General features: G+C 48.7%; 1 protein-coding gene across 1 annotated transcript in view; it reads right to left on the reverse strand.

Annotated features, from left to right (window-relative positions):
• Nucleotides 1–24,543, reverse strand: part of ANK1 (ankyrin 1) — a 177,323-nt gene that overhangs the window by 24,292 nt on the left and 128,488 nt on the right. The window contains 12 exon segments of the mRNA XM_033158987.1: nt 4,942–5,088; nt 7,842–7,973; nt 9,240–9,320; nt 9,909–9,993; nt 10,917–11,036; nt 12,616–12,741; nt 14,571–14,799; nt 15,150–15,246; nt 18,740–18,944; nt 20,741–20,952; nt 22,425–22,579; nt 23,845–24,069. Of these exon segments, the coding sequence (XP_033014878.1) occupies nt 4,942–5,088; nt 7,842–7,973; nt 9,240–9,320; nt 9,909–9,993; nt 10,917–11,036; nt 12,616–12,741; nt 14,571–14,799; nt 15,150–15,246; nt 18,740–18,944; nt 20,741–20,952; nt 22,425–22,579; nt 23,845–24,069 (1,814 nt within the window).

A 24,543-nucleotide genomic window follows, 5' to 3' on the forward strand; every position in this document is an offset into this window, starting at 1 on the left:
CTCATGTCAAGTTTATGGTCTACCAAGACTCCTAGATCCTTTTCACATGTACTGCTCTCAAGCCAGGTGTCACCCATCCTGTATTTGTGCCTTTCATTTTTTTTTTGCCCAAGTGTAGTACTTTACATTTTTCCCTGTTAAAATTCATCTTGTTTGCTTTGGCCCAGTTCTCTAATCTGTTAAGGTCATTTTGAAGTGTGATCCTGTCCTCTGGGGTATTAGCCACCCCTCCCAATTTGGTGTCATCTGCAAACTTGATCAGGATGCCTTCAAGCCCATCATCCAAGTCATTGATAAAGATGTTGAATAAGACTGGGCCCAAGACAGAACCCTGTGGCACCCCACTAGTCACTTCTCTCCAGGATGAAGAGGAGCCTGGTGTGGAAGACAGCGATTCTCCCACATGTTCCCAAGAAGGCTCAAGGCTAAGCCAAAGGGCAGAGCCTTGCTCCAACCCACACTTTGCACTCGGAAAGAACAAGGACTCAGAGGTGACGAGTGCTGCTAAGCCAGGTTACCCATGGCTCTGCACAGAGAGGAGAGGCTTCTGGGATCAGGTCCCCAAGCGCAAAATGGTCAGCTCTGAAAACAGGGTGCTTTGGCTCACATGCTCCACAGTAGCCCAAAGTCCAAAGCCAATGAAGAGTTTCGGGGCATTTTAAAGACTCACTCCTTAATTAAGGTGTGCTGAAGTAGCTGAAGCACACCACATGGGCGTCTTCTATGCTTTTGTTGACTAGAGTCCTCTTTGCCCCATGACTTTTGGGGTCCTGCTGTCACTCAGCGCTGCAAAAGGTGGCAGAGGGGGAGGCAAATGGATCTGTGGGGAACATCTCACAGTGCTTTGGCACAGCTCCTATGGGGCATGTGACAGGGAAATTCCCAGTAAGTAATTCCCCATGTGCCTTAAATATGTGTGCCTGGAGGTGGGTGTCATGGATGGCTCAGTCTTAAACTTGGGGTCTTGGGTTTGAGCTCTACATTGGGCAAAAGATTCCTGCATTGCAGGGGGTTAGACTAGATGACCCATGTGGTCCCTTCCAACTCTGCAATTCTATGATTTGAATTTTCCTGTTCAGGCATCAAAAGCAATCACTCAATGCCTATTCGGCATTCATAAGAAATCTATACTTTATTTTAATATGGCAGCATCCAAACTTTGGAACTCCCTGCCTATTGACATCAGCCAGACACTTTTGCCATATTATTTTCGGCGCCTGCTAAAAACGTTTTTCTTATGCAACCCTGTCCAGACCTGTAGAAGCTGCATTTTTAGCTACTGTTGATTTTAATCATCTTTTGAATGATTTGAATGATTTTGAATAATTTCAAATGATACCTGTTTTAAACTGTTTCTATTTAAAATTGAATCACTTTTTTAAAAAACTGCTTTAAGTTTTGTTTTCTTAAAACCCAGTGGTACATCCATTTTATGGAGTAAATAAATACAACTGTGCTGGCCTTCTGCTGGCTCATTTGCACCCAGAGGGGCACCGACATGCTCCCTTCTCCAGCTCAAAGCATTTAAAGGGTTGAAGGGAAGAAAGAGCTCTTGGACCACCTCAGAAGTACAGAACTACATGGACAGCTTGGTCTGTGGAAAGGGCACCATCTCCCAGGGGCCAAGTCCTTTTGGGTTCCCCACTGTTTTTTGGGAGGGGTTTCCCCTATGTTCAAAAGTGGCAGAGGAGGCTGTGGACGGTGGCCAACTCCTCGTCTTCTTCCTTCTGCTGCAGTGGAGGGGAAGGAGCGAGGAAGCAACCCCTGGTTGCCGCACTTGGCTCCGCCCCTGGCTCCTCTGACGTCCTGATGTCATACGTGTGACATCATGCACCGCATTATGTTGCCCCCCCCTCTCCTTTGGAAGCTGGTGTATCTGCAGGGCAATGTTCTAAGCACGCATGGGTTCGCTGGCGCAAAATGGGAAGGTTTGCTCCAAAATCACACAATGCACAAATTGTGCTTATTCCCCACTAAGGATGAGGAGAAATTCCATTTCCAAAACATTGAATGGAGACAGAAGCATTCTCTGAAATGGGCACCTCTCTGGTTTTACCAAGGCAGTTCTCCAACCAAGGAATGTGCAAGAAATGCATATACTAGTACAAAGTGTGTACATCAATGCACCCATACTTCCCACTTGCTCCCTACAGCTGCTCTTGACCTTGGGGAGCCCTTGGGCACCTGCTGCTCCCAGATGCACCCACCAGGTTTCAGGCAGCCAAGGACCGAGCCAGGACCTGCTGCAATTTTGCAAGAGGGAAAGAGGCACCCGCAGTGGGCATCTGGGCCACAGCAGCTGGCAAGAAGCCTGGGGAAAGTGTGGGACACACCCCAGTGTATCTCAGCAGGGAAGGGAGGAGTCAAGGAGAACCAGGGATGTAGGAGAACATTTGCAGCTCCACTTATTTACACCTGGCTACAGTTCAGCATGAGGATTAAAGGGGCTACTCTGAGACTTTATAGGAAAGGTGAGTTTTCGGATTCTGAAGAGCCCTACACCAAACTGTAAGCAACACTTGTAACTTTAATCTGCTCATGTTCACTCCTTGCCAAACTGATCTCCCACCCTGTTTGACATTTAGGCTGCAAGTTCCTTGGGGGCCAAGACCTATTTACTGGCAAAGCTCTATAAAGCACCATGTAGCTTATTGCTAGTGCTGTGTAATGGATAAACAGCAATGGAAAGGGTAAAATTGTTTCACCCGGTGGCAGAGGCACAAGGGGAACAAAGACCTCCCACAGGTGTGCTCCATGCAGCTTTTCCACAGTTGCTGCGGCTGGACTTGGCCTGCTCAGCCGTGCAGGGGTGGGGTGGGGGTTGTCCTTTGGGAGAGTCAAGCTGCCCAGGCGGGCTTCGGGATCAGCAGGCTGAAGGGAAGCCCTTCCCATTTCACCAGGCTCCGCTAGCAGCCGTTGGGTAAGGAAGGGAAGCCAGGAAGGGAGGAGGAAGCAGCAAAGGGCAAAGTGGCAACATTCAGCCTGGCACGGCTGCCAGGTCTGGCCAGGCACAGCATGCATTCGTCAGCAGGGCAAAAGCTCTCGGACGGACGGCTCAGGTCAAATGAGAGAGAGAGAGAAAGACAGAGAAACAGTGGAGACAGGCAGTGGAGGAGAAAAAGGAGGAAGAGGGGAGAGGTCAGGACGAGGTCGGAGGACAACGGTCAGCATAGGCGCCAACTGGCCAGCCAACTCAGGCTGATAGCATGTGGAAGCACGCAGATTGAACTGGGATGGGGAAGGGGGGAGGGAATGAGAGCACACACCTCTGAACCCCTGTGTGCAGGACTCTTGACCACAGGGTTGGCTGCTGCTCCTGGCTCCCAGGGCCCACTAAGCCACACCAGCGCACACCCTCTTGCTCATGCGCAATGCTTTATGCATCTAACCTACAGCTGGAGCCCAGGGTCCAGGCTTCAAAGCCCAGAACCTCTCTGCACCCACCTCCAGTCACACCTTGCGCCACCCAAGGCCTGATCCCTAGAGGCTATTTGAGCTGCACCATTGCAGTGCCTCTTTCTCTTTCTGCAGCAACCTCAGATTCCCTCTCTCAGGGCAGCCTCTCTCTGGATCTATGCAAGTTTTCCTATATCTGTGCAGCACAGAAGGTGTCTCCTTACCCCCCCCCGCATCACCACAAGACTGCATTCCTACTGCCTATCTTTCTGCAAAAGCCCCTTCCTAATGCCAGGGTCCCAGTCTGGACCCCCTCCCCTGATATTCACTTTATGGACCACCAGCACCCTCTGTATGCAGTGGGGCACATGGCACCACAGCCACTTTGCCCCTTGGACTCCAGGACCCTGGGCTCGTCCACACTTCCGCTTGTCTCACTGCTTCCCAGTGGCGTAGCTAGCCTCTGCGCTGCTGGAGGTGGCGGCAGCGCAGAGGCACCCCCCTGGGGGAGGGGCACGAGTGCGTCGTGACGTCATCATGACGTCACGACGCACGTGGATGCAGAAAGGGGGATTTCCCCCTTCCCGAGGCTTTTTTCGGCGGGGGGTGGTGACCAGCGGGGAGGGGGTGACAAGTTTGACACCCCCCCTCGCGGGTCTGACCCCCCCGAAAAAAAGCGGCGGAAAGGGGAAAAACAAGCAGAGCAGGGCTTGAATGCGCCCTGTTCTGCTTCCTTTCCCCCCTCCCAGCGGTTTTTTCGGCGGGGGGTGGTGACCAGCGGGGAGGGGGTGTCATGCCAGCGTGACACCCCCTCCTCGCTGGCCCCCCCGCCGAAAAATAGCCGCTGGAAGGGGGAAAAGGCGACATGCCCCCGTTTGGGTCCGCCCGTCGGGGCGGGGTGGGAGGGGCTGGCCAAAGTGTCACCCCTCCTCCCCTGGAACTAAGGGCGGCCCGCCCCCCCCCGCCCCCCCTTGCGACGCCCCTGCTGCTTCCCCCCAGGAAAAGCTGCTCCTTGTCACTGAATGTCAGCTGGGTTTTCCATGGATGGGTGTTTGTTCTGATTCAGTGATAAAGAGTGGGTTTTCCCAAGGAAAGAGGTGGAGCAAACTGAAAACCGCTTGTGTTTTTTGGCAGGAGACCAGTGGAAATGTCAATGTGTCCTCACCCCTTGCACCCCCAACTGTTCTTTAACACCTGGCTGTGGCCCTCACTGGCATTCCCAGCTATGCTCTTGCCTCTCTTGCCCCAGCACCTGACCCCACCACGGCATTCCCTGGGGGTCTTGTGGATTTATTCCACCCCATCAGGGTGTGAACTTTGAGTTGGCTGGTTCTAGCTGAGGCCAAAGGGGAAGGAAGCTGCCAGCCAGGAGGGCTTTTTAGCAGGCAGGTAGCTGACGGGGCAACAGAAATCCAGAGGGAGGTGGGGAGGGAGGGGCAGTCACACTGAAAAGACCTGTGCAAGCCTAGCCTGGGCACATGACTCCGGGTTCACAAGAGACACCAGGCAAGGATCCACTGGGGCAGGAGCTGGGCCGTCACTCACCATTCATCTGGGAGGGTGACAAGGAGTAATCCCGATTGGAGTAGCGTTTGTCTCCCTTCAGGCTACGACTTTGCCGGGAGGAGCCTTCCAGCATGTTGATGATCTCACTGCGGTCTATGTTGCGCAGAGCCGTGTACAGGTTCTCCACTGCCAAAGGAGAAGAGGAAGGAGACATATCAGCCAGACGTGACAGCAGGGGATTCATTTCTATCATGGAATGCGGCAGGAACAGGCTGTCCAGCACCTGAAGGCTTCTTCTTCTTCTTCTTCTTCTTCTTCTTCTTCTTCTTCTTCTTCTTCTTCTTCTCTCTCTCTCTCTACCCCCCATCCCCCATGCTTTATTAATTGAAAATTGTATAACAAAAATGATCATTAGATGTTGAAGACAGCATAAAAAGTAACAAAAGAAAAAAAATCTACAGTCATTTGTTCCTCAGTTATTTGCTTTTTACATAATTTTGCAACTGATTTCAACATGACCTCCCATCTTCCATTATGTTCCCAGATTATATTTCTTGGATGCACACTTAACTTTATTTTCTCCATGTTGTTTGACTTACTTTAAGTATTATAATATTACCCTATTCAACCACAGAAGTTCAATCAATACCTGCCAACGGATTAATATTTTGACAATGTTCCTTTACACAAACTCTATATATGTCCCACTCTCTGTTAAATTTTTCATCTGTAACGTCTCGTAACCTTGCTGATAGTCTCACTAGTTACAGCACACCCTCTCTGTTTATTTTACCAGTCTGATTTGGATGGGATATCTTCTCCATTCCAGCCTTTTGGAATTCTGGCAGCAACTGTAACATACATAAAGACTATGCTAAGCTTTTTTGGAATTTCATTACCCATAATTCCTAGCAGGAAGGCTTCCGGATTTTTAGGGAAGGAACATTTGAACATTTTCTTCAGCTCGTTATAAATCATTTCCCAGAACTGTCTAATCTTTTTTACAGTTCCACCACATTTGGATTCATGTGCTTTCAGCCTCCCTGCATTTCCAGCAAATGTTTCTCCTAGATCTAAACATTTTGGCCAATTTGACTGGTTTTAGGTGCACCTATAAAGCATTTTCATACAGTTTTCTCTTAGATCATAGCATGCCGTGAATTTAATGTCTTCCCTCCAGAGTTTCTCCCAGGATTCCATATAGAAGTTATAACCCAGATCCCTGGCCCACTTCACCATTACAGATTTGACTTCTTCCTCTTTGACCTCCCAGTCAAGGAGTGACCTATAATTGCATCCAATCTGACAGGTGTTGCCTAATTTCATCATTATTTTTTTTGAGTTTTAACTTATCACCTTCTTCTTCCAGCAGATCTTTGTAAGTTGGCCAATTGCTCTTCATGTTCTTCTTTTCAACCGAAAATGCTTCTGTCGGGGATAGCCACCACGGCATTTTGGGTTCTAATAAAGTTTTATATTTGGACCACACTTTATATAATGATCTCCTGATCACATGATTTAGAAAGCCTTTATGTACCTTGGCCTTCTCGTAACCTAGGTAGGCATGCCAACCGTATCTACTGTCGAACCCTTCCAAGTCTAGCAGGTCAGTATTATTCAGTATCATCCATTCTCATATCCAGGAAAGGCAGGCTGCTTCATAATATAATTTTAAGTCGGGTAGTGCAAATCCTCCTCTTTCTCTTATATCAATCAATAATTTATGTTTGATTTTGGTTTTTTTCCTGTTCCAGATAAATCTTGATATATCCTCCTGCCAATCTTTGAAGCAGCCTGCCATCCCTATATCACTGGAATGGAATGAAACAAAAAAAATCATTTTTGGGAGTAAGTTCATCTTTATTGTGGAAATTCTTCCCCCAAAAGAGATGTTTAGCCTGCTCCAAATTTCCAGTTTGTTTTTGATTTCCTTCCAAGTGTTAACATAGTTATCCTGGAATAAATTGATATTCTTAGCTGTGAGCCATATCCCCAGATATTTCACTTTTTTGCTAATTTCCAGGGCCATATCACTTGTAACTCATTTTTTCCTTGCGCATCCATTATTTTTTTTTACCAATAATTTGGTTTTCTTTGTGTTAAGTTTAAAACCTGCCACTCTCCAGAATTCATTTACCAACTTTAGTGTTCTCAATAGACTTTCCTTTGGGTTCTCTGTCATTATTATCAGTTCATCGGCAAAGGCTTTGAGTTTATAAGATTTCCCCCCTACCACTATACCTCTTATCTCCCCATCTTCTCTTCTTTTTTATTCAGGATTTCCAATACTAAAATAAATAATAATGGAGACAAGGGGCAGCCTTGCCTGGTTCCCTTACTTATATTGCATTGCTCCGTGATGTTGCTATTTATAATGAGTTTCACTTTTTGTTCTGAATAGATTGCCTGTATTCCTGTGAAGAAAGTACCACCAAATCCCATGAGGTTTATTTGTGTTTTCATGAAACTCCACAAAACAGGCTTCACTTGTCCACGTAACAGTTGGATCCAGCCTTGAAAAGCACATAGAGCTGGAAGAGGACTTAGGAAAGACTGTCCTTCTTTTGACTTCCTTTCAACTCTAGGTACTTTTCAAGGAGGAAAAAGTAACCCTCCTCACAACCAGGGAGGAAATGAATGCTAGGAGAAGATCACCAAGAATGTACCTTTAGGGAGACTAGCCATGCACAAACAAGGAACATTGACCCCTTCACTGCCTGCCCAGACCAGGAAAGAGTCGGCCTGAGGGGAGTCATGGCATGGCCAGCTGTTCCAATGTGTGATGCATTCAATGTTTTGTTGGGCGAGAGTGAAGGAATGCCATGTATTGAATGTGGTCATGTGCAAAGGAAACCTCAATTCTGGTGGTGTGTGGCCTCCCTCTTCAGGACAGCAAGAGATGAAGCCCATGTGCCCCCAGCCCCCTTGCTAATACGCACTGTTGGCACTCTGGCCACCACGGCTGGTCCACAGGTTCAGCAGGGCCAGGCTCTGCTCCAGAAGGGAGTTGGGATTCTCCACACGGATCCTATTGATGTCATCCACACCGAACTGCAGTTCCCGGGCCAGCTCTGGAGGGAGTGGGGGGGGGGGCAGGAAAGAGACACAAAGCACAGCTGCCATCAGACATGGAGGGGGGTGGAAGCAGGAAGCCCCTGCGACTTGCCCTCTATGCCAGGGGCAGTGAATCTTTTGCAGCCCGAGGGCCAGCATTCAGAGCAACCTTCCAAGGGCCACATGCCAGGGTGGGGGGAGAGCAACGGAAGTGTCTCTTCTGCTGCACAGGGGGCTGGTGCTCCTCTCTGCCTTGTCTCCAAGCAAGCAAGAGGCGGTGTCAGAATTCAGGGACACATCCCAGCCAGCCAAAAACTCTCTGCATGCAAAGCAAGGGCTAGTGAGGGGTGTGGCCTGAGTCAGACAGGAAGACCTGAAGTTCTTCACCCCTCCCTGCTGTTGGGTATGCCACACTTGGCGCAGTTTAGTTATATATTTAGAAAAATACAAAAATGCTGCCCAGAGTGGTTGGGGCAACCCAGTCAGATGGGTGAGGTACAAGTAATAAATTATTATTATTATTATTATTATTATTATTATTATTATTATTATTATTAGGTTTACAACAACTATGCATGAAATCACACAAGAAAAACCATGCAAAACTGTTGTAATAAGATATGGAAAGATGCACTCCTGATTGCTGAGGGCGTTTCCAGCATGCATTTCCAAGTTAGCACGGGAGGCACCTCCTGAATCTCCCCTGGCAGAGTCTTCCCTACAACTGGGCCCATGACACTGAAGGCTCAGTTCTTGCTGTTGCCAAATGAGCCTCACCAACTTGGGGAACGACCAGCAAGAGGCTCCTGCAGAAGATCCCAGTGACGGAGCTGGGAGACAAGGGTTCTTGAGACTTTTTTGCCAGGTGGGTGTTTACAAAAAAATAAAATTAAAAATTAAAAAAAAAACAGGGAGTGTGTGGGCTAATAGCAGGAAAGATTCCCACCCAGCAAGCCTGGGGTGGTGGGAACTCAGAGCTTCCGAGGTCAGTTGTGGGAACTGGGGGCCAAAGGGGTCTGGAGGGGTGCTCTTGTGCTACAGTGCAACAAAAGCAGGGCATAAAACAGATGGGAATATTTGTGGCATGATAAACGGCAGGATGTCAGCAGGAAGTTACGCAGCAAGTGCCAATTGGAAACGAGGCAGTATGTCTGTCCCAAAACACTTACAGGCACCAACAGTATTGGCAGCAAGGTTGTGTATAAGGGCCCCGATGCCTCCAGAAGAACAAGTCATGAAAGTACAATGAAAGGGGCGCCTGGAAGGACACCAGTGTCACTCACCAGCCCAACTGAGGCCCAAATGCTCTGCAATGACAGCCATCTTCATGTCTGTTCTGTCCTTCTCTGTGCTGCTTACTGAGCCTGGGGACAGGGAGGAAGGCGGGGGCAGAGTAAGTTTTGGGCAAAGACAGGGCACAAAACTCACGGTCACTGCTGGGGTCTCTGGCATTGTGCAGGTTGTTAGCAGCCTCTGGGAACAAGGTCAAATGGCTGATTGGTCCCTTACCCAACTTTGCCCTGGTCTCAGTCACAAATCCTGTCCAGTTTCTCTATTATTATTATTATTATTATTATTATTATTATTAAAATTTCTATACTGCCTGAAGCTGTTACCATCAAGTAGTCTGGCAGCCAACCCACCTGGGATGCTAGCTTTCCACAAGCAAAGGAAACAGAGGAACATATAAACTCCCTGCCTGCAGAAAGCTCCTATCATCATCATCATCATCAGTTGCTTTTCAGTTGCACTGAAAGCGTCTTAAATTAAAACCAGTTAAGAACATCCAATAAAAATCAAAAAACACAGCTGGAGAGATAAAAGGGTGCACAGATCCCCCCTCACTAAGAGACATCAGAATGTCTCGCTCCAGACCAATGGCAAAAGGCTGTCTTGAGTCCCAATTCTGTCTCCCCCTGCCAGCCCCCTCTTCTGGCCCCAAGGACTCTTACCCAGGGTGCTGTCACTGGGGAGGCTGTATCTCTCGCGCAGGGCTAGCGGCGTCAGCGTTCTCCTTCGCTCCTCACTGCCGGAACTCTGGGGGCATCAAGCATAGGCATACCCTCCAACATTTGTCCGACAAAAATAGGGACAAGCCCATTCCATAATGATAATTTTACTATTTATACCCCACACATCTGACTGGGATGCCCCAGCCAGCATCTCAGCAGCTTCCAACATATATAAAAACAAAATAAAACATGTATCACCAAAAATAAAACCCCTTCCCTATACAGGGCTGCCTTCAGACGGCTGGGGGGGTGTGTCAGATAACTCCATGCCCTCCAACATTTCTCCAATGAAAATAGGGACATCCTAAGGTAAAGTGGGACATTCCGGGATCAAATCAGAAACCGGGAAGGTTTCTCTACCGTACATCAGGGATGTCCCTGGAAAAGAGGGACACTTGGAGGGTCCGGAAAGGCTGGTGATTTTCCTCCCTCCAGGGGCCACTGAGAGAGGGAGGAGCAGACACAGATGGCAAATTGGAGGAAGCCCTGCCTTACTGCACTGAAATCTTGCAGTTTTGCTTGACCTTGTGTCAGTATTAAACTGAATGTTGTCTTTTCTGAGACCGCAACAAACCAATTGTTCTTATACGAAAATTGCGTGGATAGATTGTCTAATTCCTTACCGTGCTGTGCTAGGGCCCACCCAGCTGCAATTAGTGAAAATGTTAACAGTTCTTTAGACAATGTGTTATACAGTATGACTTTCCCCAACCCTTTTCTATCTGGTAATGTATACATATATTTATGTATAATGTGTACATATAATGTATACATATATTTGATGTAAGCTGCTTAGAGACCCTCTGGGTGACGGGTGGCCAATAAGTTTAATCAGTACTATACCAGAACTCACCTGAGAGATGCCGGAACTGAGTTCCAGCAAGATCCTCCTGGGGGAAAGCCCTGTGTTTAATGACTAAATAGATAACATGCTCAGGCGGGACTCACCTTGGAACAGGGAGGCATTGTAATGTTCAGGTGGCAGAGGACATGCTGGAGCTCCTCGTACTTCATGGCTTTGCGGAGGAAGGACAAGGAGCCGCTGGCTTCCCGGCTGCTGTCCCGCACCTGCCCCCAAGATTATTATTATTAATTACTACTACTACTACTAATTACTACTGCTACTACTACCACCCAGCTTTTCTTCCTGACATGGGCTCAGTTAGGCTTATGAATAAAACAGAAACATTTAAAAACATTTTTTTGAAACCCAATAATTTAAAAACAATTATACATTTATAGAACTAAAATTATATGTGTGTGAGAGAGAGATAGAGAGAGATTAAAAACATGCAGCAAATTACAATAAAAACAGCACAGTACCAGCCCTTTCATTAAATGCAGTCAGTTCCCAAAAGCCTCCTGGAACGAGAATTATTATAATAACATTTGTTTGTTTGTTTGTTTGTTTGTTTGTTTATACATACATACATACATACATACATACATACATACATACATACCCTGCCTTGTTCTCAGAAAGGGACTCCAGGACAGCAGGGAGGGAGCCTGTCTAACTTCTCCCGGGAGGGAATTCCAATCTGAGAGCAGCCACCAAGAAGGCCCTCTCCCACGTCCCCCCAAGTGGGCTTGTGAGGGTGGCAGGACCGAGAGAAGGGCCTCCCCCAAATCCGGGCAGCTTTGTAGGTGGGAATATGGTCTTTCAGAGAGCTTGGACCTGAGCCTCACATTGCTTTATGAGCCATCATCAGCCATTTTGAGTCATGACTGAAAACGGACCAGTAGGCAGTGGGGCCGTTGTAGGAATGGGGCTGAAGGCTCCCTATAACCCCAGGAAGTGGGGAGAATAATGGACGGGAGTGATCTATTCCTCAGAGTCAGGATCAGTGCTTATGGGCTTTCTCAACAAGTGTTTGGAAACTGTGCTCCACAAGTTTTCTCCAAGCTGGTGGTGTGTGTTTTGGCCCCCTCCACACCTTGCTCCCTTCACTGAGCTACAACTTCCAGAGTTCCTTGCGGAGATGAACAGATGGGCAGGCCAATACCAACTGGACACAGGTTCCTCCTGCTTCTCCAGCTGCAGGTGGGCTTGAGAGAAAGACTAGGTGGGGCGCTGGTCCTGAGCCAAAGCGATGTGGGACTTGTGATGTATTGGAGCCACGTGCTCTCTGAGGGGGAGGAAAAGATGGCACCTGCTCCCCACTGCAGGGTCAGGATGGGCCACTGGCTTGTGCTTCAACGCTGGTGATGGGAGGGCACTGTCCATGCGCAGCAGGAAGCCGGCCACTTTAAGGGTGTCAGGGGAAATAGGGTGTGGGTGTGCTGCCCTCCAGCTCCTGCCACCTGAAGCAGCTGCCCCACTTTATCCAACAACAGGCCTGGCCCTGTATCTGGGCACCACAAACTTTTAAAGTGTGGGGTTTGGGGGGATTATTGGGTTGTTGTTGTTTTTATTTTGTGTATTTTGTGGTTTTATATTCTGATTTTATTCTGTGGAACTGCCCTGAGACCTGTGTATATAGGGTGGTATGTGAATTCAAACAAACAAACAAATAAGCAAACAAGCTGGGAAAACATGATTGCCAACCAGATCATAATGAATTTCAGTGGCATCACAAGTGAGAGCAGCAACGGGCTGGTTGACCAGAGCCAGGCGCTTTTACTCCCCAGACGTCCTGCCTCTCACCTTGACAGGGATGATCAGGCGGTTCTCCCGGAATGACTGGAACAGGAAGCTGCGCTGCTGGGTGGCCTTCTTGATGGGCACCAGGTTCCCAGAAAGCTCTGTGTGCAGCGGCATTCCCTCCACCACCTGCAGAAAGAGGCGGTAAGGTCTCCAAGCCTTTGGAAGGTTTATGCTCCACCTCCAGAAATGGCAGCTCATCATGAAACTCTGTCATGGCACAACTTTAGGGCCACCCTAGAAGCTATGTTGGGCAGGTAGTTTGCTCTGGCATGCTTGTTTTTTAAATCAATCAATCAATCAATCAATCAACCAATCAATCAATCAATAAGGAGGCATTTGAAACAAACTCCCCCTCCCCAGCAAACTCCTTTAAAATTGTTGAGGGTCTTGGATGGCCACTAAATAATTTTTCTTTCTGTTGTAGCAATTGAAATGAGCTGTGCTAGGCGCTGCATGATTTTTAATTGCATTTTTGCAGACACACTACAAACCACTTGAATGAAGGTCACAAATCACTGTTTAGAAACCCCTGCAATGTACAATTCTAATGCTACTAACAATACGCAAGGGTAATGACACCACTTTAAAAGCTCCTTCTAGGCCCATAAAGGTTTCAAATTGCATATAATCAGAAAAGCTTTGTTTATACTTTATGAAGTATAAAGATTTACTTGAAAGGAAAACACCCAGATGGCTATCACCTCTAGAAGCAAAAGCCCATAAAATAGCAAATATGGACAGACAATGGCCGAAATATAGTGACATTTTGATACAAGAAGGAGAACATTTAAAATTAAAATCATATGAACAATTGAAAGGAAATGTAACAGATTGGCTACAATATTATCAGATTAATGAAGTATTTAAGTCAGATAGAAAAATTGGTTTTCAGTTAGAAAAATCTAAGTTGGAGACAGAACTGTTAGAGCCTAGATCAAAAATTTTATCCAGAATGTATAATTTATTGCTTGAGTGGCATACAAAAGATGAAATAGTAAAATCAATAATGAAAGATTGGGCTAAGGATGTGGGGCACAATATTATGTTGGAAGATTGGGAAAGATTGTGGAAAACTGGTATAAAATTTTCAGCGTGTAATATGCTTAGAGAAAATATTATGAAGATGATGTACAGGTGGTATTTGACACCGGCTAAATTGGCAAAAATATATCATGGACAAATTAATAAATGCTGAAAATGTAAACAGGAAGAAGGAACTTCTTTTCACATGTGGTGGACGTGCCCAAAGGTAAAAGACTTCTGGGAAAAGATTTATAATGAAATGAAAAAGGTGTTGAAAAACACATTTAAAAAGAAACCAGAAGCCTTTTTACTGGGCATCCTAGGCCAAGAAATCCCAAAATGTGATAGAACTGTATTTATGTATGCCACAACAGTAGCTAGAATTTTGATAGAGGGACGACGCAGTGGGAGAAGAATGGAAGAAATTTAAAATGTATTTGAAAAAATATATTAAAATTGAAATTTAGAAGGAACTTGGAAGAAATGTTAGACTGCAAATTTAGAATTATGTTAAGTGTTAATAAAATGTGAAATAATGAATTAGGATAATAGTTGAAGAAATGGATAAGATTTTTTTTTGTATAATGTAAAGAAATCCCAAAGATGAAGGACAATGAACGCAGGAAGGGCAGACATGAGGAAGTCAAGCAACAATGTTGAGGAAAGAAGCAGTTTTTAAACAAATAATTTTTTGTTTTTCATTTTTGTAGTTTGTAGTTTGTTTGTAATAGTTTTTGTTTTTGTTTTGTGTTTGTAATTGTTGTATTGGTTTGTTTTATGTATTCTGTTGATGTTTTGAAAAGGTTAATAAATACATTAAAATAAATAAATAAATAAAAGCTCCTTCTAGACGGCGGCCTGTCCTGTCCCTCAGCCAAGAGCATGAGTGGTCAGCTTCAGCAGGGCAGGGCCCCAGGTACCAGGGGAGCTACCTCAATGTCCCGGCTGCGGGCCACTTCAGTGAAGTTTTCATGCTGCTCAAGCGTCTTGTCCACTTTGTCGTCGGTCATGCAGTAGCAGCGCAGGCGGCCCTCGCGGCCCTCGTTCATTTTGGCAAACACCACGAACTTGGCCATGTAGGGCACAGCCGCCAGCTCTTTGTAAAGCAGCATAGCAAAATGGATGGCTTCGGCTGTGCATGGGCAGTCTGCCAGCCAGAACCTGGGTGGGAAGAGGAGAGGGGCACATGGAAGGAGCCACAGGGTCACCAACCGGCCGTAACCAGAAATTTAGGAAGCTGAGCTATTTCCCAGACCTTCAAGAGCAACAACAATTTATTTATACCCCCCATCCATCTGGCTGGGTTTTCCCAGTCACTCCGGACAGCCCCCCACAGAATATTAAAAGCACACTAAAACATCAAACATTAAAAACTTCCCTAAACAGGGCTGCCTCTGGTTAACCTTTTTGTATGTTCCAAAGCTATGCCTGTTTAATTGTCACCATTTTCAGCATTGCTGCCCTTCGAGGTGCAATGCACGCAACTCCCCCAAATGGCTCCTCGGGCTCACCTGGCAGAAACGTTGGTGGTGAAGTTTGCACACTCGTTGGCATAGACAAGCTTTGTGGTCCCCGTGATGTCCTCCCATTGTGCTGGGGCTGTTCCTCCTGAGACAAGAGAGTGGGAAGAAAGCACACAGGTGGGCACAGGAGGTTTTTGGAGCAGGCAGGCTGGCCTGGCAGGGCCCTCGCAGCCTTTGGGCCAAAATGCGCTTTCCCAGATTTGAGCCGGAAAGGGTGGTCCATTAGGACAAACCTCACGCTGCTCTACAACCAGCCCAATGTGTTGCCGGTTGCCAGGCTCCTCCAGCATTGCAGGGAAGAGGATGGGAAACAAACTAGGGGAAGTTGGGTTTGCCTGGCACTGGCCTGGCTACCTTCCGCTTTAGCACTCCAAGCGGGCCCAGGCCATCCCTGGACTTGAGCTCTGGGGGCCGGGGGGGGGGAGGCTTTAAGCAGAAGCCTGGCTGCACTGACTGGTGGCCCCTGGCCCCAAGAACCTCTTCAGGTGCACAGCAGTTTTGCATTTAAGTACATACATTAACTAAAAAGGGGGGAAAACCAAGGTAACACATGAACTTTTAAACACTTGAATGTTCACACAGCACTTAAAATGGAAAAGGCAGAAACCACCAGGGGAAGGGGGAGAACTAAGCCAGTGTTTCATTCCTTTGACATGCTCAATTTCCACTTCATCTGCAAAGTCCTGAAGAAAAAGGGCCTGCTCTGCAGTTGGAGAATTGGAGAATATTCTGTGAGCATTGTGTTGATATTTATTTCTAATGTTTACAGAATATATTTATATGCCACCTCTCCAGCCAGTGTGGTGTGTAATGGTTAGAGTGTCAGCCTAGGACCTGGAAGACCAGGGCTCAAATTCCCACTCGGACATGAAGCTCACTGGGTGACCTTGGGCCAGTCACTGCCTCTCAGCCCAACCTCCCTCACAAGGTTGTTGTAGGGATTAGCAGGGGGGGCCGGAGGACCACAGATGCCACCTTGAGCTCCGTGGAGAAAAAGGAAGGATATAAATGTAACAACAACAACAACAACAACAACAACAACAACAACAACAACAAGACGTTATATTCCAGTCCACCCAGTGATGCAGGCAGTCCCTCTGGTTCTTCTTCCAGCACATCCTGGTTCCTTCCCCCTCCCCCTGAGGTTACGCAAGTCACGGGGATGGAGAGACGCACCCAAGCGGCATCCCCCCCCCCGCTCACTACCATGCATAATTTCTTGCCAAACCAACAAGCAACCTTCCTTGCTGCTGCTCTGCTGCTCACCTGAGATCGCAGGCATACAGGAAGCTGCCTTGCACTGAGTCCAGCTGTTGGTCCCACCAGCTCAGAACTGCCTATGCTAAGTGGCAAGGGGCCTTCCCAGCTCTCCCTGGAGATGCCAAGGTGGAACGTGGGACTATTTGCATACAAAGCAGGTGCTCTGTCACTGAGTTACTGAGGATGAAAACAAAGACAACCACCAGGGAAGACTGGCCTGATCTCAAGCGCCAGTCAGAGAAGCAGCAGCAGCTGCAGGAAGCTTTGCTGTATTTGTTTGTTTCCACAAAGGAGGATCATGGTGCCATCCTCCCCACTCCTCCCCACCTGACCTCACAACCACCCCGTGGAGCAGGGGCAAAAGAAGGCTAACCGACACCCAGGGCAGGGCAAACCGCCAGCTGCGCATGTGTTGTGCCACTACATATGATGCATGTGTTGTGCTGCTACATAGGGCGCATGTGCGGCATGGCTACGTACAGCGCATGCGTACGACAGCACACATGCGTTGTACGTTGCGGTTTGCCACCTGCGCCCCCCAAGTGCCGTACGGACGGTGGCGGGATCCTCTGCTCACAGCTGTAGCGGCATCGGAGGGATCCCACCACCATCCATACAGCGCTCAAGCAGCGCCGGCCATAAACCGCTATGTACAGTGCATGTGCGGCATCACTACATACAGCGCATGCGTGCAACACCACGCATATGTTGTACGTAGCTGTTTGCCGCCAGCACTGCTCAAATGCCGTACGGACGGTGGCAGGATCCTCTATTTGCAGCTGCACTTCTCGTCACACCTCCCCCCCCCGACATGGCACCCGGGGCACACTGCCCCCTGTGACGCCACTGCCGTGAAGTAGCTGAGGCTGAGGCTGAGGCTGTGACTGGTCCCATGGCACCCAGCAAGCTTCTCAGCTGAGTGGCCATTTGAAACCTGGACTCCCAGGTTCTAGTCCAACACTCTAACCACTACACAGCACTGCTCCACCAGAAAGAACACTCTGTTCCAACTGCCAGCTGCTCTGGGATGGCCGAAGGGAATCTTGCTTTGGCCCCCTCCATCAGCCACAGAACTGAAGGCTGTTGGGTCCTCCTGGCATGTTCAAGGTTCTTTGCATTATTACCTGTTACTTGTAAGTCGCCTTGAGAATCAATTGATTGCAAGGTAGGGTATGAATCTGCTAAATAAACGAAACAAACACAGGATCCTTTTATAGTTTATGTAGAAGCTTGTTCATAAACCCAGCAAATCTTAGCACTGTCATTGTGATTTCACTTTATTACAGACTTAAGATCTTGTCTGGGCTGATCCAAAACTGATGGCGTGGAGATTTGATGCTGGAAGAATTATGATTAGGAATCTTTCAGCTCAGTTATTTTAAAAGTTTGCTTCGATTCTGGGGTGTGCAAATTTTTGCTGTTAACTTTGCATTGTTAATAGTAAACTGCTTTATGCATGGAAATGATAAAATATGTAATTACAAAAAAGATGGATAGGGGAATATTTCCCCAAGTACAAAACAGGAATAAATAACTTGCTGGGAAAATGCATTGCATCTCCAGCACAGAAGACATCCACCTGGGCAGCCACCTGTGGGAGATTCCCTAGCTCAGCCTTTGCCAACCTGGTGCCCTCCAGGTGCTTTTGGGCTCCACTCTCCATTAGCCTCAGGCAGCCCAGCCATACAAGGCCAGGGCTGATGAGAGCTATCATCCAAAAACATCGATGACAAAAGGGCAAGACTCCCCGGAGGCAGAGGGCATAGCTGAGCCCCTGAACCATGAAAAAGAGCCAACCAGCAGGCCCAAACTGATGAAGGGCCCCTGAAAGAGCAGCCCTCCCCAGAAAGATTTTGGGGGAGAGCACGATGGCAAGTGGGGTAGAGGAGCTTCCTTGAAACTGCTGCCTGGCTTACCTTTCCCCGCAGCCTCCTCTTTTCCATTCTTAGCGGTGCCATAACTCCTGGCTCTCCCCCTAACCACCCTTTCCTCTCCCGCATGATTTCCTCCTAAAGCGAGTGCAGAAAGCATCTCCCCTCACTCTATCAGGCTTCAACATGTTGCCATGTGCTGCTGCCATCAAGGAGCATCTTTCTGAAAGCAGAGTGAGGGAAAATCTTCTTGCCCTCACCGTGGGGGTGAAATCAAGGCCAGTTGCTGCCGATGGTGGTTCATTTGCTCCCTTACACTGCCTTCCCCACCAAATCCCTGAAATCTCTCCGCCACCCACCTCAAGCTGCAACTCTGGAACCTGCAAAGTGAGCAACAAAGTGAAGAGCAGGAGGGAGGACTGTGCTCCAGCCCTAAATCACACTCACCTATGACACTGCAGAGGAGCCGCAGGCTGGTGGTATCGCCCTCCCCACTGTCTCGGGGGTTCTCCCTCCACGAAGGTGGCAGGGGGATGCGCAGCCCAATGGGGCGGTGGAATTTCCTGCGGCGTGGCTCCACTGTCACTATGGGGCTGAACGTTGCCTGGTTCCCCAGAAGTTTTGTCACCAGCTCATCTGGCACCGGCTGCGCCTGCAGGGAGTGTGGGATGTAACATAAGCAGTCAAGTACAACATTTCCTGTTTGCCCAGAGTGGACACACAGGGGAATGTTGCTCCAGTCAGGAAGACTTCATGTCACACCTGGTCTGGAGTGTCCTCCCCCTGTGTGTGACCAGGTAGATAGGCGTGACCCTGGCAGACCCTACAAATGGGCCAGTCACGCAGCCATCTTCCTCTTGACTCTTCTTGATACCTTTTTTGCTGTGTGCTGGCTCTCAGCCAGCAGCACATGGGCTTATTCCTCACAAGAGGACGAACCCACACTTTTCTCTGTATCTGTAACTACAAGCTAAAGCCTGCTTTCAGGATCACACTGTGGACTGAATGTGAGTAAACCTTATCATTTCTTTCTTAAAGAAGACTATTGTGTCATTATCGTTTTTAAGAGGGAACAAAAGGGAATTTACCAGGAACAAATCCAATCTGGACAAGCCAGACTGGATTGCTTAACTCAAGTGATTCTCACGATTCACGGTCCCACAGACACCGCGGTGCTCCGGAGTATGCATGTGCGTGCGTGCACATGCGCAAATGCTATTTCCGGCACTCCTTCCAGTGCGGAGGAGGCATGCACAGCTTCCCATTGGCTACAGGAGCTTCCTGCAACCACTGGGAAGCTGGCCAGTGTGCTGGAAGGCAGTCCGCTGTGAGCAGGTGGCGGGGGTCCAAGGGCCAGTTAAACGAACCCATGGGCCACTTGTGGTCCATGGGCCTTAGGTTGCCGACCCCTGTATTAATCAGTATATCCTCTCCTACTATCCTCAACATTCCCACAAGGAGACATGCCAAAAGGGTCAGTATAATGCTGCGCAATGCTCCTGGAAAGTGGGCCCTCCTTGCTGCCAGGATGCCAGCCATGTGCTCTGCAGTGGCCTCTTTCAAAGGCAACTCCAGAGCCAGGCCCCTGAATAGCCAGAATGTCCACCAGAGATCTGCAAACGTGGGAGAACCAGTAATAAGCAGTCCAGCACCTGTCACTCTGAGGACCAGACTGGGCAATGCACTGAATGGATCTGGTTTTTGTTACTCTGTTAGTGGCTGAGCCCCATGCAGCTACCAGTCAGGACTTGGTTGTGTATGGCAACAAAGTTCCGCCCCCAGCCATAGCAAATCCCACTCAGCCCCTCCTCTGGTTTCTGATATATTAAGTGTTTTTCCTCACACATTTACAAACCTATTTCCATTACCTTAAGGTAAAGAAACTTGCTTTGCTAAATAAACAAATAAGTTGCTCAGGATGCTGAATGATTTTGAAACACAACCCCCGTTTTCCCCACCCAGCCCTGGCTGCTATTCCTGAAACCCAGCACTCAGTCAGATCCCTTGCCTAGATCTCAAGGCCTTTCCATTATTCCCTGCCAAAATACAGGCAGCCCTCGTTTTGTGTGTGTTCTAAGAACGCACAACTGTGCACACATGGGCCATTTTTGGAGCCTGAAGAGGGCATAACAGGGTGGGGCAGGCTTATGCATGCTCCGCCAACATGCACACTGACATGGAACGCAACCCCTGCACAAATCAGGGGTTGTCTGTATTCCATATTCTTTGATTGCCTATATTATGTTGCAAAATGAAGTACTGTACGTGCACATTTAATTTGCATTGGCTATTTCGGCTGTGTTTCCTTATTATGAAGCCCACCAATCCTACTCCCCAAATTCAGAACTACACCCACAGACTTCCATGTCCACACCATTCCTGCTTCAGGTCTCCCTGGACTGCTCTGCTCTAGAGATAGAGGAAAGAGACAGGAGGTTGTCCTTGTACCTGCAGAGCTAGCTTGACCTTCTTGGTGACTGCCGTTTCTGGGAATGTGGCCTGGACCAGGGGCACCAACGTGCTCTGCAGACAGCCACCCTCTGGGCCAATCAGGTCGCAGTCCTGGGACACGCGAGACATGACCACAAAGTAAAGGGGGAAATCCGTGGTGATGATGCGGCAAATCCTCTTCTTCTCCAGCTCCTCGAGGCTCTCCAGCTCTGTAAGAGTTGGCAGTGGCATGGTAAGAGCACATAGCAAGGATTTCCTGAACTGAATATTGCTGAAAGTGTGCCACGAGCAATAAATCAACAGAAGAACTAGATTGACCAGTCATGAAAGGCTCAGAACCCTGCCACACAGACCAACAGTTTGACTTGGCATTCACACTCCTTACGACTTCAAATAATTGCAATCGGAATTAATTTTTTAATTTACATTTTCCTTTTGAGTAGAACCACCAGCAGACAGATGAAACTGTACTGGAGGTGAGGGGGATTAGAGAGACAGGAACAGCAACGAAAAATGTCACACCAAAAAATCAGGGAGCATAAAACAGGCACTAGCAACTTGCTAGGCCAAATGTCTGTCAAAACCATCGGAAGGGGACAAAGTAATTTCCCAAGGTAGGGAGTTGGACTGCTTAGGGGTAGCCCCCAAAGGCCCCCTCCCTCATCTCAGAGAAGAGCCTCCCCAGCAACCTGCAATGCACAAGCAGTTAACTTGGGGGGCAGAGGAAGCCCTTTAGATAGCCTGGTCCTATGTGGTTAGCAGTGGCGTAGGAAGGGGGGTGCGGTGGATGCGGTCCGCCCTGGGTGTCATCACTGAGGAGGGTGACAAAATGGCAAAAATATGTGTTTCTGAAAAAATATCTCCCACACCCACCGCATGCCCCTTCCTATGCCACTGCAGGAGCACTCTCCCCCCAAGTGATTTCCAGAAACCAGCATTGCTGCCTCCAACTTTGCAGGCAGAGCACAGCCTTCATGGCTGGTAGCCTTCGACAGTCCTCTCCTCCATGATTCTGCCTAATCCAGAGGCGTAGCTGGGTGAGGCGGGGGGCACTGGGCGCCACACCGCGGGGCCTGCAGCATGCCTGAGCCACACGTCTTTCCTGAGGGGGAGGTGGCGGGCAGACTGCCTGCAAGCTCAGCGCTGCTTTTTCGAGCAGCATGGGGCTTGCATCTCCCCACTGCCTCAGCTGCCCTACAACTGAGGGGGAGGCTGCAGAGAGGCTCCATGCAGTACGCCCAGCCTTGGCTCGCCCCGCCCCCATGGGCTAGCTATACTGCTGGTATAGGGCAGGGGTGGAAAACCTTGGGCCCGGGGGGCAGGCACAAGCAGCCCTCCTGATCTCTCCTCGTGGCCCTTGGAAGTCTCTGCAGGCCACATACACCCTTGAGTGTTTTTGCCACGTTGGAATGTGTCCTTGAAGATAATGCTTCTTGCCTGCCTGAATGAGGGGCAGAGTGAGCTGAGAGTGGGCATTGAAACCAGTTTACTGCACCAAGTAGAAATTCACATTCATTTCTCTGCCTGCTTTTGCCTCTGGCCTCTGGGAGGCTGAGGAAAGTCCCTCTGCCCCTGAGCTGAGGCTTGGAAACCAGCAAAGCTATTGCCACTTCCTCGCTCCTTGGGCAGTTTTGAGCCTCTTCCCCAACTGGTTTCCCCTGTTCCTGCCAGGCACTCGTACCTTCATCCATGCCATTGAGGACCTGGTCCAAGTAGCTCTCTCCATAGCGGCTGCGGTGCTCCTTCCATATGGATCCATTCTCACTGCGCAGAACCACCAGCTCCCTGTCACCGCGGCCGTGCGAGGCAAAGTGAGGGATCTCCACGATTACAGGGCTGTGGGAGAGTTGAGTGTCAGGGCCCAAAGCGAATAGCCATTATGCTCACCCAAGAGTTGGGGAGAAGCACCTCTGCTGTGCAACTTTCTCACATAACATAAAATGCTCCAATTTTTCTGCTTGCGGTGGTGGGAATGCTCTGGTATCCAAATTCTGGACAGACAATTTTCAAGAAATCTTTAAAAAATTTAAATGCCCCACCCAAGCCTCCTCACAACTTGCACTTTCGAACTTGTGGGACGATCAAATGGCAACTTTCCGATCTAAGAAACGTCTTCCATGGATGCAGCGAGAAACTTCTTTGGCCTGGAAGCTTCAACTACAGGACTTAAACTTCTTGCTATGGTACAAGAATATGTTCTTGTCCACACTTCTACTTGTTCCATGCCTGGAATGCACAGGGCCAAGAGGGTTTCCCCACTCCTCTGAGCAAATGTCAATTAGAGAAAACCCAAATTGCCATTTGCTCCATTTGCTGAGCACTAAGGAGCGGTTTTCTCCAGGGGAAAGCAGCAGGAGAGGAGGAAGTGCGGTGAAGCTCTGTGTAGACTCTGGCTAGTGCAGAAAAAATAACTCACAAATTACATGCTTTTAAAGGTAAGGAAGACCTGGAACATTTTTACTCCATTGGGTGGGATTTCATTTCTTATGTGTCAGATTCAGATACAATGAACTTTCCTCATCATCAAATTGTAATATTTGGCTTTGATTCTATGTTTTGCTTCTTTTACTGTTTTACGTTATGTTTTCTGTTTCTTTGGAAAATACAACCTCCTCCTATATTTTGCAACTTTGATTTTGAGGTTTGGTTGGTTTTGGGTACTCCTGATTTTACGTTAATAAAAAAACCTTTATAATATTAATTTTTAAGTGTTGTGGAGAAGCACAGAGTCACAGAGCTGGGGGGACCCTGGAGGTCATTCAAAGTGACACTGCTGCACTTCAGCAGCACCTGGAGGACGCCAGGCTCTGCTCCACAGCATCTCTATGCTGAAAGCTATGGACATATAACGTACACGGAGAGATAGGATGTTGGGATTTGTGTTTGAGACTATATGCATTTGGTGCTTAGAGGTACCACGAGGGCTTTGAAGTCTTCCTGATGTAGGAACAGCAGGACCACCCGCCTCCTTCCTTTTCCTGCCCCCAGCACACATGGCAGCGAGTGATTAGAGCTCTCCTCAGAGTGCCAATTGCTCAGCGACCCGCTTGTGAGGGCAGCCAGGGCACTGCCCAGAGAGGAGAGTGTCTAGCCTTCTTCACCTGAGGAACTGTGCTCCGGCGGGGCCCAGGGCAATGATCCTGCTGGCCAGCCCTTCTTCCTCAGCCAGAGGAGGCGGGGCCTGCAGTTTCTGGGGCTTGACCAGGCGGCAGGTGATGCGTGTGGGTGCTGCACACGTCCTGGGTGGGATGATGACGCGGAGGCCGTTGTGCCTGCTCCCCCGCATGGACCCGCCACGGGCATCCACCATGAAACTGACGAGGAATCTGGGGAGGGGGCAAAAGGCAGGATTCAGTTGTCAAATGTACAGGTCACAACAGGGCTTCCCAGAGTCTCAAAGCAGAGAAGATGGGGGCAGAGGAGCTTGGAAATGCACCCCCTTCACCCCAGTGATTGCTCCTCAGCTGGAGGATCTGCGGGGAACCCAGCTGCCATTTGTTCTGATTCTGCGCTAAGCCGCAGGTTTCCCAGGGCAAAGTGGTGTGGCAAGCAAAGGTGTGGCAAGCAAACGTGCGCTTCGTATGAGGCAGCTTCCTATGTACCTTATTGGGGAAGAGCATCTGCCTTGACAGCAGAAGATCTCTTGGCAGGTGCTCTCCCTAAGACCCAGGAGAGCTGCTGCCAGTCAGAGCATGCAAGACAAGATGGAGCTGGGCTTGGCCATTCCTTGATATGACTCAGGATAAGTCAGCAGGGTAGCTGCAGGGGCTGATCTGTCTTACGTCCCTGGTGCCTGAAGG

Source organism: Lacerta agilis, chromosome 8 (genome assembly GCF_009819535.1).
Source record: "Lacerta agilis isolate rLacAgi1 chromosome 8, rLacAgi1.pri, whole genome shotgun sequence".
NCBI classification, from domain to species: Eukaryota; Metazoa; Chordata; class Lepidosauria; order Squamata; family Lacertidae; genus Lacerta; species Lacerta agilis.